This window comes from Eretmochelys imbricata, chromosome 27 (assembly GCF_965152235.1).
Source record: "Eretmochelys imbricata isolate rEreImb1 chromosome 27, rEreImb1.hap1, whole genome shotgun sequence".
Classification (NCBI taxonomy): domain Eukaryota; kingdom Metazoa; phylum Chordata; order Testudines; family Cheloniidae; genus Eretmochelys; species Eretmochelys imbricata.
In genome coordinates this window covers 7,258,888-7,277,593 of record NC_135598.1, presented here as the reverse complement: position 1 = coordinate 7,277,593, position 18,706 = coordinate 7,258,888, and the positions used below count along the sequence as shown (strand labels likewise).

Sequence of the window (18,706 nt, the reverse complement as noted above, 5' to 3'; positions counted from 1 at the left end):
ACCTCAAAGGAGAAGGAGTACGAAGGGGAGAAAGGAAGGGTTAGGAAATGTCACTTTTGAAAGATATTTTATTTAACAGGATGGGCCATTTTAAGCAGTTCTCGGGCACTTCATGTGACATGTAACATCTTCCACTCAAGACAGCATTCCTTTGACATCATGCCTATAGACATGATTTGTCTGTTCAATTCTGTAACGTGCCATCATTGACATGAGGAGTCTGTTCTGTCTTAGGTCTTCTTATACAGCCAAAGTATCTCAATATTGAGGGCCTGTCACCTCTGACACACTTAGAAAAATGTTCAAATCCCTACAGTGCATCCCTGCTTTTAGTACAAGGCTACCAACTTGTGTTTTAATCAAATTTTAGTATCTAACAGGATTTATCTCTTTTTCAATCACACAAAATGGTTTGGAAGTAAATACAGCATAATCCATTTACCTGCCAAAAGGCCATTCGCCAAGTAATATTTTAGTTTTAATAATGGAAATGGAAATCAGCATCACTGTATTTTATTATTTCGTGACTGTGTATATATGTGGGGACCCTGTTTATAGGGAAGGTTCTTTCATTATTTCTACGTACCTGAGGATGTTAGTACACGCCTGCTGAAACACATTAGTGTTACAAGGCATCAGGTCTCAGCTGCAGTGGATTTTATTTCTTCTTCTACCTCTCCATCAGAGGAGAGTATTCCCATTCTTTTCAGGTGCCCCAGCAATCATAAATGATTCTTTCTTTTCGCTAGGAGAGCGTGGGGAAGGACCTCTCAAGTCAGCAGTAATGCTGTGGGTCAAGTGTATTAACACTACGGGGAACGGAGCTACTGAGCTACAGTTATGTATGGTGCCCCCTTGGGACGATGTGAAGGGCTAGCATGTGGGGGGGCAGAAGATGTATAAATAAGATGGGTTGGCCTTTGCAAGGGGGACATGATTGGTTTCATTTTCCTGAGCTCGGGGATCAACTTTCAAAAACTACGGTAACATCACCATGGGGCAGTGGTTTTCAACCTTTTTTTCCTTTTCAAATGGAGGTGCGGTCTCCTTTGGAAATTCAACCTGTGCTCTGCGGACCCCTCCCATAGAAGTCTTACACAGAAAACTGACTGAACAGAATTCAACTATAAATGTTGCATGTGCTCGGCACTGTATTTGACGCAACGTGAGAAAGGGTGCTCAGGGCTGGCTCCAGGCACCAGCTTTGCAAGCAGGTGCTTGGAGCGGCATTCAGAACGGGCGGCAGTCCGTGTACCACGGCGGCAATTTGGCGGCAGCTCTGCGGCTCTTCCCGCCGCAGCGGCTTTTGGGTGGCAGCTCCGCGGCTCTTCCGGGCGCGGTGGCCATTTGGCAGCAGCTCTGCTACTATTGCGGCAGCAGCAATTCGGCGGTGACTGCTTGGGGCGGCAAAATTGGTAGAGCCGCCCCGAGGGCGCTAAACTGCGGACTTCTATGGTAACAACAACCCTTACGGGTTTTGACCTGTACGTGGGGTATTCACGTACTTCTGATTGATCAGAAAAACAGAATGCCTTTTCTGGGATCTGAAACTTTATTTTCATAGTCACCTTTCTCTAGCCGCTTAGACATAGTCTGGGGGAGCCCAGGGGTCTGCAGACCACATGTTGAAAACCACTGCAGGCATGCAAATCCTATTTATACCTTTACACAGCACCACCTGGTGCTAGGAAAGCAACACTGCAACTTCTCACTGAATTTTGGAAAACAGCTAAATATTAGTGTGATGGTTTGGTTTTTGGGTGATTGTTGGTGGAGGCCCCTCCTGGCCAGAGGAAGTTAGGTAGAAAAGTGTTTCAATGGAGAAAGAAGTACACACACAAAGCAAGGGGGAAAAAAAAAATCTGTCTAAGACCAATAGATGGTGCAGACAAAGGATTATAAACCTGGACTCCAAACATAGACAGGATTTAGGGCTGGTTAGACCACAACATGAGGGTGTTAGACAGATGTCTTCATGCCCTGAAAAGTAGATGTTATGGTCACTATTTCATCTAACTGTTAAAACTGGAACTTCATAAAGAAATTCATGCTAAACATAAGTCATATTAGTGTGCTTTTTATGGGATCTTAGATTTTATTTTTATAATGGACTCCAGGCCTTTCTGCCTTTCCTCTCTACTCTTTTTCCATGAGTTCACAACCCCTATCTCCCATGCTGTAACTGTAGTGTGACACCTAGGGCTCAACTATACAGCGCGATATTGCACACTACATAGGTGTGATTGCTAAAGCGCATTCATATGTTGTGCATTAATTGGTCCACGTAGACCCTGTAGGTGTGCACTAAAAGTTCCCTAGTGCACATTAAACGTTTGAAACACACTAGTCAAAGCACACTAGGGAACAATTAGTGTGCAGCACGTCAGTGCAGTTTAGAAGTCCCATCGCTGCAATGAGCATTGCTACACCACGTAGACAAGACCTTAGATAGTGGGGGGGGGGGGGGGTATTATACAGCAACATCCAGCAGACAGATTCAGCAGGTACATGCCCCTGGATTTTCACATATAGTGGGCTAGCTCCTCAGCTGGCGTAACCTGCTGTAGCTCCACTGCTGTCAACTTCCACCAACCGAAGATCTGGCCCACTACATGCAGCCTCAACACTGTGGACCTGCCAGCAGACGCTTGTCCTTACTAGGCAGAACCTTAAATAACTCGGAAATTCGCTTTGTTACAAACCTATTTTCATATTAAATATATATTATAAAAACCCAAACCCACATAATTTACCAGGGAAGGGGGAGCCCTCCCCGCCGTCAGAAGGCAGCACTGGGGTGTGTGTTCAGGGTGGAGACTGAGGAGGAAGCGGACAGATGGAAGGAAGAACGTGAAGAGAAAGGGATTGGGGAGATGGAGGACACGTGGAAGACAAGACGCTATGGAGGAGCACAAAGGGGAACAGGACTGACCCAGAAGACAGGGTGGGGAAGCAAGGCCCAGAAAGGAGAAAGACAGTGAGAGGGGCAGGGGGTGGAGAGGGATAGAGTTCCTTTGTCCTCCAGGGGCTTGGGGCAAGTGAGTGGAATCTTTCACCTGGCAGCCACTGGGGCAGCTCCCATTTTTGTTTGTGCATACAAGGTTGAGTTCTGAGCCCGAAACAATCGTATACAAATTGGGAGTGGGTGGCATCCACCCAAAAGCTCAAAAATCAGAAGGCAGATGAAGACACGTGTCTTTTTGAAAGGTTAAGATTTTTCCAAGCCAGTCTCATGATTCTGAGCAGTCTGTTCCAGGGTTTTTGAATGCCTGTATTTGTCAATACAGCTTCCCTTGCTCTCTTTCTCTGCAATCTTCACCTGTCTCTTCTCCCCATATCTCAACACTTAAAAACTGCGGGGTATCGGGGGGGGGGGGGGGGTGGAGGGATGAGGCAGGCAATCTCCCCTGACAAGCAGTGCTCTGAGCTTCATTACTGAGCCAGGCCTTGGGGTCTGACAAACTTCTCATGGTTCATCTCGGGAAAGCCCCTCTGCAAAGAATCATGGGAAGTTCACTGGCCTGAGACTGCTAATGCCATTGGCTGTTATTCCCAGGCTAGGGAAGCCGGGGGAGGGGAGGCGGAAGAGAAGTAGGGATTGTTCTGATTTCCATATAGGTCAGCCATTTAATGCTACATTTAAAGAAAACTAGGAAATTAATTCACAAAAATCTTTGTTGGGAAAATTAAGGTTGCTATACACATAACAAGCTTCACTAAACCACAAAAAGCAAGGTAATGAATAGTTAAGCCATTTAACCCTCTACTTGTTCAGCGGCAGGGAGATGCCTTACCACTTCCAAAATTACTAACACCACAGACCAAACACCCCAATCTTAACCATTGTGCAAGGGATGTCAGCCTTCCAGCACTCTCTTTACTACAATATCACCTTCCAAACACAAACGTCTATAACTGATGCTGTTTGGAGGGTAACATAAGGCAATACTCCTAGTGAGGGTGTAACACTGATACACAGTGGCATTACATTTTCAATATTTCTGTTCGTGAATCTTACAGAGTGGTAATCTCAGTGTTTCCTCTTGCAAAGGCTTAGATGGATTCAGTGAGCCTGTTTCAGAGAAAAATTCCAAAAAAGATCACAGCAATTCAGGGTTTTTAGAGCCAAACAAATACCTTGATAGTTTGATATTTCTAACACACTTTACATTTGGTTTAAGATCTCGGTTTTCCTTAATTACTTCAGGGAATCACTGAAATCCCCAAAAAGAAGCAACCTTTCCTTCCATGGTAGTTATTCCTGTGCCAAAGTTTCAATTTTATGATCAAAGTACGGGATTGATGAATCAGAGACCCCAGTGGGAGTCTTGCCAGAGCTCAATGGGAACAGGACAATGCCCATTGTTTCTGATAATTTTTGCTTTTGATAACAGCTTTGTTATGGGGGGGGTTAATTTCAGGTAATTTCTGTGCAGTGCTGAGGGGAAGGAAGTGCTTTCAGAACGCAATAACTCATTTTCTTCGGTAGTTTTCCATGGGAAATAGATCTGCTTGCTAGTTGTCTAAATTGGCTTATTTCTAAGGATATTTCTTCTCCCTGATGGCTAAGGGACTATAAATCATGAAAGACTTCAAACTGCTCCCTCAGAGAACAGTGAAAAGCTTCTCCCTAATAGTATGGCAAAGAAACTTAAAATAAATGATAGGCTCACATGGAGCTCTCTCTGATACTTTTTATTAGTAATTTAACGCTACCAATGTGATCAAAATTGGTACAAAGCCAAAGATAAAGGCTGCTCCTGCCGCCAAGAGCTCACAGTCTGAAAACAGCCATAGAGAAGACAGTACACACTGGAAAATCCAGAGGAGGGACTCACAGGCCTTTTGCCTCTATTATTATAAACTCAAAACCTATGAGCTCCAGGGGAGAAGTCAATTTGAAGGAGAGATTTGGAAGAGTTGATGCTGATGGCATGTTTTCACCCCTGATTTCTGTAGCCTATGTCAACAAGGCTCTTTACTCTTTTATTCATGGACTTCCATAATGGGCAGCTTATTTTTCTTTATTGTTTTGTACACTGTATACTGACAACGTCCTTCACACCTGCCACCGGCAAAGAGCTGGAATATCAGTACTTAGGGCTATTTAATGTCTCAGCTCTTTTCTGTATTTCTTTAAAAATTACTCAGGATAGTGACATGCACACAGGATATCTTGATGCTGGTTGCCCTGCTACTCCAAATAAGCAGCTCTTACTAACTGCTATCTAACATGAGATCTTGTTTTTGATAAGGCCTGCAGATGATCATACCTCTGATGTCTGTGACATTCTCCACGACCGGCTGTGGAAGTTATTGTAATGTACTAAAAAGAGGATTTTTCTGAATTAGGGCCTAATGGAAGAAAGAAATTAAATCTTTGATATGTCACCAGAATTGTTTCATAAAAGACTTTTTCAAAGTTTTCCATGAAGTATCAGCTGTTTGGTTTTTTTTTAATGGATGCTGCCAAAGACGTAAAGGTCAACTAATCAACCTAAGCACTGGTCACCTCTTAGAGGACACAGTATGCTCTGGAACCCAGTTAGTTAGTTAGTTTTGGAATCAGTCCATGTTTACAATAGGCAAGATAAGATTTACTGTCAGATTAACAACTGAACAAACTAACAGATGCAAAGCTGATACAATAGGAGGTCACGTAGGTCCCTTGCCTTTTAGTTAGTCTGATGGTGCATAGCACATCAGCTTTTCCATTTTTCTTTTTTTTGTGGGGGTTAAATTTTCAGCGGAGGATGGATTCGGTGTTAAAAGTCCTTCCAAATGGGGCCATAGCCAAGGTACAGCAGGTCAGATTTTTTGGCCTAAAAACCGTGACTTGTTTCTCTTTTCTCCCTAATTGATCTAAAATGCCAAAAGGAAAGCCACAGTCTTTGGATGTGAAGTGGAATGTGCCACACTAGTTGAAACAAAGGGGTTGTCTACTCTGGCACTTTACAGCGCTGCAACTTTCTCGCTCAGGGGTGTGAAACCCCTCCCCGCCCCGAGCACTGCAAGTTTCAGTGTAGACAGTGCACCAGCGCTGGTAGCTACGCCCCTCGTGGAGGTGGTTTAACGTTGCCAGTGTAGACTAGCCCCAAGTCGCACACTTTGGCTTTGTAAAGTTATCTTCTTTTTAAGGAAAGGAGCAGATTGGAGCTAAAAATATATCCATTTGTCAGATACCTACCCAGCAGGATTCTTTGAGAACTCAGTGAAAAAAGTCTTTCGATAAATGAGATATTTTAGGGAGAGATAACACTCTCTTACTGGCCGTTTTGACAGTGTGCGACGTGTACAACATACAAGGAACATAATGACTAATGTGTGCTGAACAATGCAGAGCTGGCAGTTGCATTCCTTTCCAAGAGCCATATGTGGAAGAGGAGAACACTTGTGAAAGTTCTAATATTTATTTATATAGACATTCATCACACACTCTTTGCCTTGCCATCTGGGTGCTATGTAAAACAAATATCGGGCAACAATATACCTGGTACAAAAGCCAAGCAAAGTAAGTGCTGGCAATCATTTAGCACTAAGAGTTTGCTGGACATTTTCCTCCCCAGTGCAGGAGCAGGGAATTGGAAAGCACAAACTACATGCACCCTTTAAAAAAGTTCCCCAGCAAAGCTCCCCAGAGTTCTTAGCAATATTTTGCCACTTTCACACCATCAGCAAAGCAGGGCTGTATCTTACAGGTACCATATAACCCAGGATGTAAATGTCAGCCTATGGTAACATGATATATAATCCTTTCCAGTCAATATAGCAACTGATTTGCAAATCACTTTTTAAAGCGTTCTGATCTATGTATGTGGACGTTACCCAAAAAGGTGCAAGTATCCCACAAAGCACAACAATTCACATTCTACAGCTTCATCCAAGAAGTCATGCAACCCAAGCAATTATCTCTTACAAAAGCGAGCTCTGGACACTTACTCAGCAATTTCATCTGGAATTCACTCCATTCTTCAAGAAAGAGGAATAATTACTATGGTAACCCTGTTCTACAGCCTTTAATATGCTGTCTGGTGACTGTGAAAGATTAACCCTCAGAGTATGAGATGAACTCTTGATGTTTTGAGAATTTCATTGTAAAGAGAAATAGCTTTTCTCAGGTAATAAAACTGCTCTGGAAGGTCTTCCCCATACTCTCTCTTGTAAGCATTTGCATACTCACTGTCCTCTGTCAATATCCACATTTTTGTGTGATGTATACTAAGACAACTTCAGTGATTAAACAGTACACATTCCCAGAAAAGGTCATCAAGAAACTCTTTCAATACCTGTGCAGCAAGTCTCCGCATGGCCTCTTCTTGGCGTCTGCGCATTTCAGGTGTTCCAGGGCAGCTTCCACTCGTGATTGACGAGTGAGCAGAAGGTGGCTGTGTAAGGGGTAGCTCTCTATTTGCATCCACATCTGTACCAAACAAAGAGGGTAACAGATTTCTACAGGCCAACCATGACTGAGACAATTACAAAGCACACGATAAGGTATTTTCTAACAATCCATTAAAGCGGTTAATATATTTTCTGTAAGCAGTCTAAGACTCTGAGCAGTATAGGGGTGCACTCAGGGGAAACTCTCCTGAACAAATTTCTGTCAGAACTAACAGGGGTAGGACAGCAGAGATAAAGGATTAACCTCATCTTACTCATTTTCTTCATGTTAATCTTAGTCATTAAATACATACAGTATTTAGTGAATTTAATACTCATGATAATGTGGCCCCTCTCCATAGAGCCAAATATATTGTTGGGCAATGCTCTACTACTTCTGCCCATAGGCCTCCCATCTAAATGCTTCTTCTAATTTAGTCCTGAGCCTTTCTTGAGCACATGTATAAATGGGGACCGTTTAACCCGGTAACTAACATCCCAATTCACAACCAAGTAAAGTAACCAGAAACAGAGAAGTACGAGATGATACCCAGAGGAGCATTAGGATGTTGGGATGGATCTGCATGAAAGTAATGATTTGTGGGGGGAGGGATAACTCAGTGGTTTGAGCATTGGCCTGCTAAACCCAGGGTTGAGAGTTCAATCTTTGAGGGGGCCATTTAGGGATCTGGGGCAAAAACTGGGGCTTGGTCCTGCTTTGAGCAGGGGGTTGGACTAGATGACCTCCTGAGGTCCCTTCCAACTATGATATTCTTTGATATTGGAATCATCTCTAAAGCATAACTGATTCTAAATCTCATTTAATCAGATTTGCTTGTCTGGGTAGAGTGATGTGGCACAAACTAGAAGCCCTCTGTAAATGTCAAGATATATGACATGTTTTTACTGTTAACTCTTTCAAACTACATTATTTTGCAACCAGAAGTTACTGATTTCAAATTTTTTTGATTAAAAAAATTGTACTTTAAGAGTATTCTAATAGCAACAGGTTTCAGAGTAGCAGCCGTGTTAGTCTGTATTCGCAAAAAGAAAAGGAGTACTTGTGGCATCTTAGAGACTAACCGATTTATTTGAGCATAAGCTTTCGTGAGCTACAGCTCCGATGAAGTGAGCTGTAGCTCACGAAAGCTTATGCTCAAATAAATTTGTTAGTCTCTAAGGTGCCACAAGTCCTCCTTTTCTTTTTGCTAATAGCAACAGTCTCTTCAAACACAGACCCTACTAGCACAGAATTTTCCTGAATGCTATAATGTACCCTTGACTTTGACTTGAAATAATAATTTAAACTATGATCCATTTATCTGCTGGTAGAAACAATAAGGGTGGCGTCCACTGTCTAAATACTTAATTCGTATGTTTAATTAACAAATTCATGTTTTGCACATGTGAACATAGCAGCAGCTCTATCTGCCTGTCTGAGTTATGAAGAAACTGTAGTGGGATTTTGCTTATTTCTAGCTCACTAACACCAATAATATACTTCTTATAGGACTTTTGGGTCACCTGATCAATACTTAAGTTATTAAACATATTAACAGAGTTTGTTTTTGAATGTGTATAAATGAAGATAGATACATCTGCTGGGAAAGCAAAACAGCAGTGCACAGACAATCCAGGAAGTTTCTAGAGAGCGTTGGGGACAACTTCCTGTGCAAGTGCTGGAGGAACCAACTAGGGGCCGTGCTCCCAAACAGGGAAGAATTGGTAGGGGAAACAGAAGTGGGTGGCAACTTGGGCAGCAGTGACCATGAGATGGTCGAGTTCAGCATCCTGACAAAAGGAGGAAAGGAGAGCACCAGAATATGGATGCTGGATTTCAGAAAAGCAGACTTTGACTCCCTCAGGGAACTGATGGACAGCATCCCCGGGAGGCTAATATGTGGGGGAAAGGAGTCCAGGAGAGCTGGCTGTATTTTAAAGAAGCCTTATTGAGAGCTCAGGAACAAACCATCCCGATGTGCAGAAAGAATAGCAAATATGGCAGGTGACCAGCTTGACTTAACAGCGAAATCTTCAGTGAGCTTAAACACAAAAACTAAGCTTACAAGAAGTGGAAACTTGGACAGATGAATAGGGAGCAGTATAAAAATATTGCTAGAGCACGCAGGGATGTAAGGCCAAAGCACAATTGGAGCTGCAGCTAGCAAGGGATGTGAAGAGTAATGAGAAGGGTTTCTACAGGTATGTTAGCAACAAGAAGGTGGTCAGGGAAAGTGTGGGACCCTTACTGAATGGGGGACGCAACCTAGTGACAGATGATGTGGAAAAAGCTGAAGTACTCAATGCTTTTTTTGCCTCAGCCTTCCCAGACAAGGTCAGCTCCCAGACTGCTTCACTGGGCAGCACAGTATGGGGAGGAGGTAAGCAGCCCTCAGCGATGAAAGAACAGGTTAAGGACTGGCTAGATTGTCAGGCTCAAAGGGTAATGATCAACGGCTCGATGTCTAGTTGGCAGCCGGTATCAAGCGGAGTGTCCCAGAGGTCAGTCCTGGGGCCAGTTTTGTTCAACATCTTCATCAATGATCTGGATGATGGGATGGATTGCACCCGCAGCAAGTTCACGGATGACACTAAACTGGGAGGAGAGGTAGATATGGTGGAGGGTAGGGATAGGATACAGAGGGCCCTAGACAAAGGAGGATTGGGTCAAAAGAAATCTGATGAGGTTCAACAAGGACAAGTGCAGAGTCCTGCACTTAGGATGGTAGAATTCCATGCACTGCTACAGGCTGGGGACCGACTGGGTAAGCGGCAGTTCTGCAGAAAAGGACCTGGGGATTACAGTTGACGAGAAGCTGGATATGAGTCAACAGTGTGCCCTTGTTGCCAAGAAGGCTAACGGCATATTGGGCTGCATTAGTAGGAGCGTTGCCAGCAGATTGAGGGAAGTGATTATTCCCCTCCATTTGGCACCAGCGAGGCCACATCTGGAGTACTGCGTCCAGTTTTCTGGCCCCCCACTACAGAAAGGATGTGGACAAATTAGAGAGAGTTCAGTGGAGGGCAACAAAAATTATTAGGGGACTGAGGCACATGACTTATGAGGAGAGGCTAAGGGAACTGGGTTTATTTAGTCTGCAGAAAAGAAGAGGGGGGATTTGATAGCAGCCTTCAACTACCTGAAGGGGGGTTCCAAAGAAGATGGAGCTAGGCTGTTCTCAGTGGTGGCAGATGACAGAACAAGGAACAACAATCTCAAGTTGCAGTGCAGGAAGTCTAGGTTGGATATTAGGAAACACTATTTCACTAGGAGAGTGGTGAAGCACTGGAATGGGTTACCTAGGGAGGCAGTGGAATCTCCATCCTTAGAGGTTTTTAAGGCCTGGCTTGACAAAGCCCTGGCTGGGATGATTTAGTTGGGGTTCGTCCTCCTTTGAGCAAGGGGCTGGACTAGATGACCTTCTGAGGTCTCTTCCAGCCCTAATCTTCTATGATTCTATATATGGCTTTTTCCAGAATAAATGTGTTATTTCTTATTCTGAGGAGCTCAGAGCTCCTTATTAAACAAATAACCCCAGCCACAATTTGTGATTCACTTATTTCCCAGAATTTAGAGCTGGGGCTCTATCCAATTTACTGCTACTTCAAGGAAGTGCTGGAGTAAGAACTGAAAGCCTGTATGTGTTTGGTTTGTACAAGGATCTCTTTTCTGTGCTTTGCATGTGAGGACTGTAGAACATTTTCCTATTCAAAGCCTCCAGGTCTCAACTGTGTGTGTGGTTTTTAGTTTGAAAACATTTAAACTATAGCCTCTGTAATCTCCCTCACAATCTCTCTAAATAGACTGAGAGAATCATCCAGCAGGTGCATTGCAGGCTTTAGTTAAAATACATAAACAAACCCTGCCTTTCATTACACATTGTCCATTTTGCTCTAGAAGGTGACATTCAATATTTCAGAAAACCAACAATTTGTCTCATTTCAGATGCTTATATGTGGATGAGAATATTTCATTCTAGCAAACAGCATTTGTCCAACAAGGGATTTAACTATAATTTCAGTAGGATAGAGTATTCCTTCATTCCTGTTTTACCCTTATAATTGTCCTGTGTGTGGTATTAAGCTATTGTTGCTTTCTACCTGCAAGGTGGCTGCATTTCAGTGGAGGGTTAAGTGATTTATGCTGGTGTGAAGGAGGAAAAGCAGTTGCCAGGCTCAAGATGCGGTGTGTGACCCACCCCAAGCTGCTCTACCAGAATGGAGGGGGATAGACCAATTGTACAGGAAGGAATAGGTGATGTATCCAGCATAAATGTGTGTTGCAGTAACAAGTTAGGAAATAACAGATGGAGGTTTCCCATTAAGCATGCCAGTGGGAGAACCCATGATGTGCCCAAGCCAGGGGCCAACAGCAGAAAAGGCAGCCTGATTCCTCAGGGAGCCTCAGCTGGCAGGAACCAGGTCATGCTCCACATTGTCCAGGTCTGGCACATGAACAGTAAACCATGACAGGTGGCCCCAAGATGGCAGGTTTGGCAACAATCTCTGAACTGGTCTACTGGGGGAGGGGAAGAAGTGGTAATGGGATCCTTGTGGGTGAAAAGTGCTAAACACATAAACGTATGAGATTCATGCATTTCAGAGCTCTTTCTGTATAGCAGTACTTACGTTTTGGGGAGGCATGTGGGCTATCAGAGGCAATCTGTCTCATTCGTGTGCCATGGCAGCTGAGAGCAACCAGTCTGGAGATAATGGCAGTTTTACCAAAGCCAATGTTCCCAACAATCACCACACCTCTGTTCACACTGGCATTGGCACTCTGCAACTGTGCATCTATCTCATGGAACACCCAGTCCCGTCCGACAAACACAGACTCTGTGGTGATGCTTGGCACCTCAAAGAGCAGTGGTTTCAGGGAGATGTCTGGAGGTCTATAAGGTGCAAAGCGTACTGTAAAGAAGAAACACAGGGAAAGAACATACAATTTAGGGCTAGATGGCAATACAACTATGGTTATGACATCACTTATAATGAATTCGAAGGCTAGAGTGCTCACACAGAAAAAAGAGAGTTTATATGACCATTGGGCTTGCATTTATATCTCAGAGACTTATTACAAATAAAGGCCATGTCAACAAGAGCAAAAAGGTGTGTTTTTCAACTGTTAGCTCAGCTCCACTGAACTCCATTGAAAACCCCCTTAACCACCATGTAGACATAGCCAGATATCTGAGCTTGTCCTCTTGTACAATGCAACCAAAACAAAACTATCTTAAAGCTGTTAAACTTTGTTCGCACTGATAGCAAAAGGGGGTTTTAACTGAGCTAAACTAAATAGTTTGAGCCATTTCAAATGGCCAAACCAAACCAAAATGTTTTGTTCTTCATGAAGGAAAATTCTGCTGAAATCTGTCTTTTCATGCAGAAAATGTTAATTCAACTAACTGCATTTTCCCCTGTGAAAATGTTTTGATCAGCTCTAGTATAAACGGGAGGAGCAACAGCTCAGTGGTTTGAGCATTGGCCTGTTAAACCCAGGGTTGTGAGTTCAATCCTTGAGGGGGCCATTTGGGATCTGGGGCAAAAATTGGGGCTTGGTCCTGCTTTGAGCAGGGGGTTGGACTAGATGACCTCCTGAGGTCCCTTCCAACCCTGATATTCTATGAAAGGTGTTATCAGCAGGCATTTGGAATGGCTGTAATACTTCTTACTGGTGAAGCCAAAAGTGAGTAAAGCAATTCATTGCTAGTGAAGGCCAACAAAGCCATTCTACCTCAACACTCTTCATGTATTTTGCATGTGGCACATCTTACTGCAGAAGAAGCATTTTTAACTAGTACTGTTTTTTGGATCCATCCTCCTCTACAGCTAGGCAATCTTTACAACAATTTTTGGAGAAAAATTATAACCAAGAAACCACAAACTAATGTTTTTATGTCTAAGAAAGTTGCTATTTTAGTATCAAATAATCCATGAAGTAAGAGGCATAAATCCTCGTGTCTTACATTAACAGAAAAGAGTAAACCTTCTACCCCCTTGTATCAATCAACAGATCAGCACATCTGACTGTCACACATGCCCTGAATTTGGGAAATTAATCCGCTCTAACATTGCCAAGGTTGCTGTGAAGGTTTTATTTGAGAGGACAGGTTTGATGAAGTTGGGATACATATTACTTTTTCACTATCTTGGAGATGGAAGTGAAAGTCTTAAGGAATAGTGGAGCATGTCACCAACACTGTTGGATGCAATATAAAGTGGCAAGGAATGCCGGAGACATTTCCCTTAACTTCTGATTTAAGTAGACAAGGTTGGTTGTGATGCGATCTTCTCTGTCATGAAACCTAGTATGTGCTTGTGTTAATTTCCTAGTTTTTATCCAGGGCTAGTGTTCCTCAGCACAGGTCCCCACGGTCAGGGAGGGGGAGACAGGGAGAAGTGGAAGTGCACCTGCCTGACAATCAGAGGGAGAAACAGTGCAGCTGAAGCCACTCCTGACTGTGTCGACTTTACTAAAGAGAATGAGAGGCTGCAACTTCATTAAGTTTTTTATGTCTACAACATTTCATCTCCATGTAAAGGTTACTGAAAGTAAGTAGTCAAGCAGCAAACCACCATATTTTGCATTAACCACAAAACCTGTCAGCTGGAGATAACCTCCAAGAAGGACTCTGTGTAGTCACTCATTTCCTGAAACACACAACAGCTTCTCAGGGGCTTCTGAAAATGGAGACAGCAAGAAGCAGCAGCAGGTCTGTTTACCATGCTCTCCTTTCCTCTGGATCCCCTGTCCCTGCCTGTGTGAAACCTACCTCTTCACCTTCAAACCTACCAATATGTAACATCAGCAAAGCAAAACAAGTGACACAGTGATATTTCATTCAATACCAGTTATCTGGTGATTCATACTATGATTTACAGATTGTCATAGTTTTTAAAGTACAAAACCAGTTTTAAAGATATCTTCTTACTGTGAAAACTACATAAAACATGACGTCCCCCTACCTAGGTCATCAGCAACAGGGTTTTAACCTAGATCTTCTCAGTGCTGGTTCAGAACACTCCCACCTGTGCTACAGGATCAATTGCTGGCCTCTATGTAGAGAAGCCATTGCAGAAGGGCTTGATGCATACTTTCTAATTTTTTAAAAACAAACTACCCCTCCTCCATTCAGATAGATGCCAAGGAATGTTTGCTCATTCATTTAATTCTGAGCATTTAAATGTTTGCTTGTCGGCAATATTTCATAAAGGCTTATGGGGGAAGGAGCAGCATGAACCATTATCTGCAGATTTACTGTATAACTCCCTTGCTGCAGTCCAATGTTATAGCAGGATTCTGAAAGCCGATTTTTTTCACAAAGGGAATAATTTATCACAGGTTGCTTTTAAATGCACAAGATGCTCAATTCAGCTCTCCAGGGAAAAAAATTAAAGCACTTTAGCGCAGACATAGGGCCAAGGGTGTTTTTCCTCATTCTAAAGGGCTAACATCAAAATCATTAGGCTTTACAATTAACCTGCCTTGACAATTTTCCCATTTACTGTCTATTACCCTAATGATCTCAGAGAGATCTTCCTTTCAAACAAGCCCTGCTGACCTTGAAAATACATGATCTATACTGCAAATCTTGCTGCTGGAGTGAAAGGCGTGGAATGCACCTTAACTGATGCAAAGCGCACAATGACAGGTTTCAGAGTAGCAGCCGTGTTAGCCTGTATTCGCAAAAAGAAAAGGAGTACTTGTGGCATCTTAGAGACTAACCAATTTATTTGAGCATAAGCTTTCGTGAGCTACAGCTCACTTTGCTCATGAAAGCTTATGCTCAAATAAATTTGTTAGTCTCTAAGGTGCCTCAAGTACTCCTTTTCAAAGAGCATAATGCAGCTTTAAGCCCCCTCTCCAAGGGGCTCTTTCTGCACTTCTGTGGAGAGCATTCTTGGCCAAGGGTGGAGAGAGGGCAACCAATCCTCAAACACCAAGAATCTGCCGGCCATTGTTTTTGTTTTGTTGCTTCACATCAGTGCAAGCAATGAATACAGAAATGTGAATATCCACAATACAGTGTAAATATATGGCTTTAATAAATTGGTACAATAAAACATAAAATGCTGTTCCTTGTCTATTATGTCATTTCTATTAATAGAAAAGATGTTATAATAGAGATGGTTTTTTTTCCATTCTTGCCAAAAAATCTTTAAAAATCAGAATTGTAAAAGATTTAACTCATCTCTCTGATTCCCCTGCCTGACACTCAGCAAAAAAATCCTAAACTTTCTGTGCTTTGTACCTCTAAAATTTTAGATCATATTTTTGCAACCATGGAATAGTCTAAGCCTGGTGTATGATTAGATTTAGAATAATACAGTTGAAAGGCAGAAGATTAAAAAATAAACACTGCCTTTTCAAAGAGCACACAACACACAGAATAAAACTGAATCCAGCCAGTCAATAAGATTTATGTTTCGCTTTTACACAAAGCTTAGCAGACTGTAAATAGCAAACTGATGGGACTAAATGTAAGTAGCTCACTGCTGAGCTACTACAGGTAGGAGAAAAAGGAATGCAATGTCTGATCTAATTAATTCAAGAAATGAAGTTTACTCTCCTGTAATTGGGGTTCTTCAAAATGACCTCTGCACACACATTACACCCACCTTCCTCTCTTCCTCTGAGCCCTAATTTCAATTATAGACTCGGGGAGGCAATGAAAGGTAAATAGGGGGTTAGCAAGTCATGCCATACCTCCACTGTATAGCCCCACCCCTGAACATTCAGAGTCTGGAGGAGAGGGGCAGGGGGCGCAAAAGTGCTCCAATGGACGCTGCTACCAAGCAGATTCCACTAGTCTAAGCAGCAGCCAGTGCACCCCAAAAGTGGGACTATGCAGAGGCAATTCAAAGAAGAAAATCCACTTATAATATGCAGAAACATAACCTTTCTAAATAGATTCCCCCCCCACTCATTTACACTCAGAATTCCTCAGAATATTTAGGACCTTTGCTTTATGACAAACAACAAGATTTATAATTTTACGCAGTGAAATGTAACAATAGTTAAATTGCCATTGTCTCCACAAGTTACTGCTGAAACCTCTGCAGTGTGCAGAGGTATGGAGACCGACATCTGCTAGATCCCCTCCTATAGGCTGCTCTGCATGGTGACCAGCATTTGCTGTGCACTTTGCTCTGCACTGCTCAGTGCCTGGGAGGTCCTGGCTTTGTCTAGAATCACTCCCCTCTCAGACATTACCTTCCATGTCTGGATTCAGCTCATATTTACATATTATTCAAATCTGTAAATCAAGATATAAACCATTCCTGATACTTGTTTCCAGAATGCTTAGAGGCATAATCCAAATTTGGCCTTATTTGTATGTAGGAAGCACAGACCTAGAATGCACAATAATTGTGTTCAGACTTTATTTTAAAAAATTCAACCAGTGTAGTTAATACCATGTATACCAGATCTGTAGTTTGGAATGCTTCAGATAATCCTGCAAACATTTAGATCGAAGCATACGCTGGCATGCACCTCAGCTGCATCTTCACAGTTTATTGCTAAAATGATCTTTTAATTAAAACATTTCATAATGTGGCCAAAAAAGGCAGCAGGTGATTCCCACACAGAGAGAGGTTAATCATACAGCGTGACTCACGCTGGTGTAATCTTCATCTTCACACTACAGAATTATATCTACAATGGGGGAGGTTTTTAAAGATATATATGGAAAGCCTCTAACTCCCATTGAAAGTGAATGGGAGTTAGATGCCTAACCACCAGTTGTGTCTTTGAAAATATCCCCATGTGTGTTAAAATAAAGCAGCATAAAAACTTTGTAATTATTTAAGATTACGCAAATTAAATTCCAGAGTTGAGACTGCCTCTATTACATCATAGACAGTATATTTATTAACACATATTTAAAACTGATTTAACTTTGCTTTTTAAATTTTGATATCAATTTAAAACAAACATTTAAATCTTCCCTTGATGCTGTAATGCAGTGGTTCCCAAACTAGGGGCGCCACTTGTTCAGGGAAAGCCCCTAGTGGGCCGGGCCCGTTTGTTTACTGGCCGTGTCCACAGGTTCAGCCGATCACAGCTCCCAGTGGCCGCGCTGCACCGTTCTCAGCCAATGGGGGCTCCAGGAAGCATTGTGGGCAGAAGAACCTTCCCGCAGCCCCCATTGGCCTGGAGCGGCGAACCACGGCCAGTGGGAGCCGTGATCGGCTGAACCTGCGGACGCAGCAGGTAAACAAACCGGCCCAGCCCGCCAGGGACTTTCCCTGAACAAGCGGCACCCCTAGTTTGAGAATCACTGCTGTAATGCCACTCACAGGACACTTAACGCTGCCAAAATTAGCAAATTAGACCCTCCCACGAAAAATTTCCCCAGTGACATTGTATTAGGTTAATGACACCAACAATACCTCTTTAAACCACCACTAGATAGGAACGGCCATACTGGGTCAGATCAAAGGTCCATCTAGCCCAGTATCCCGTTTTCTGACAGCGGCCAATGCCAGGCGTCCCAGAGGGAATGTACAGAACAGGCAATCATCAAGTGATACATTCCCTGTCGCCCATTCCCAGCTTCTGGCAAATAGAGGCTAGGGACACCATCCCTGTCCATCCTGGCTAATAGCCATTGATGGTCCTATCTTCCATGAATTCAACTAGTTCTTTTTTGAAACTTGTTATAGTCTTGGCCTTCACAACATCCTCTGGCAAGGAGTTCCACAGGTTGACTGTGCGTTGCATGAAAAAATACTTCCTTTTGTTTGTTCTAAACCTGCTGCCTATTAATTTCATTTGGTGGCCCCTAGTTCTTGTGTTATGAGAAGGAGTAAATAACACTTCCTTATTTACTTTCTCCATACCAGTCATGATTTTATAGACCTCTATCATATCCCCCCTTAGTCGTCTCTTTTCCAAGCTGAAAAGTCCCAGTCTTATTAATCTCTCCTCATATGGCAGCTGTTCCATACCCCAATCATTTTTATTGCTCTTTTCTGAACCTTTTCCAATTCCAGTATATCTTTTTTTTAAGACGGGGTGACCACATCTGCAAGCAGTATTCAAGATGTGGGCGTATCATCAATTTATATAGAGGCAATATGATATTTTCAGTCTTATTATCTATCCTTTTTTAATGATTCCTAACATTCTGTTTGCTTTTTTGACTGTCGCTGTACATTGAGTGGATGTTTTCAGAGAACTATCCACAATGACTCCAAGATCTTTCTTGAGTGGTAACAGCTAATTTAGACCCTATCATTTCATATGTATAGTTGGGATTATGTTTTCCAATGTGCATTACTTCGCATTTATCTATATTGAATTTCATCTGCCATTTTGTTG

General features: G+C 42.7%; 1 protein-coding gene across 1 annotated transcript in view; it reads right to left on the bottom strand.

Annotated features, from left to right (window-relative positions):
• Window positions 1-18,706, bottom strand: part of TANC2 (tetratricopeptide repeat, ankyrin repeat and coiled-coil containing 2) — a 713,500-nt gene that overhangs the window by 98,024 nt on the left and 596,770 nt on the right. The window contains exons 12-13 of the mRNA XM_077806150.1: window positions 12,010-12,291; window positions 7,287-7,420 (exon numbers count right to left, since the gene is read on the bottom strand). Coding sequence (XP_077662276.1) covers window positions 7,287-7,420; window positions 12,010-12,291 — 416 coding nt within the window. The remainder of the gene's footprint in view (window positions 1-7,286; window positions 7,421-12,009; window positions 12,292-18,706) is intronic.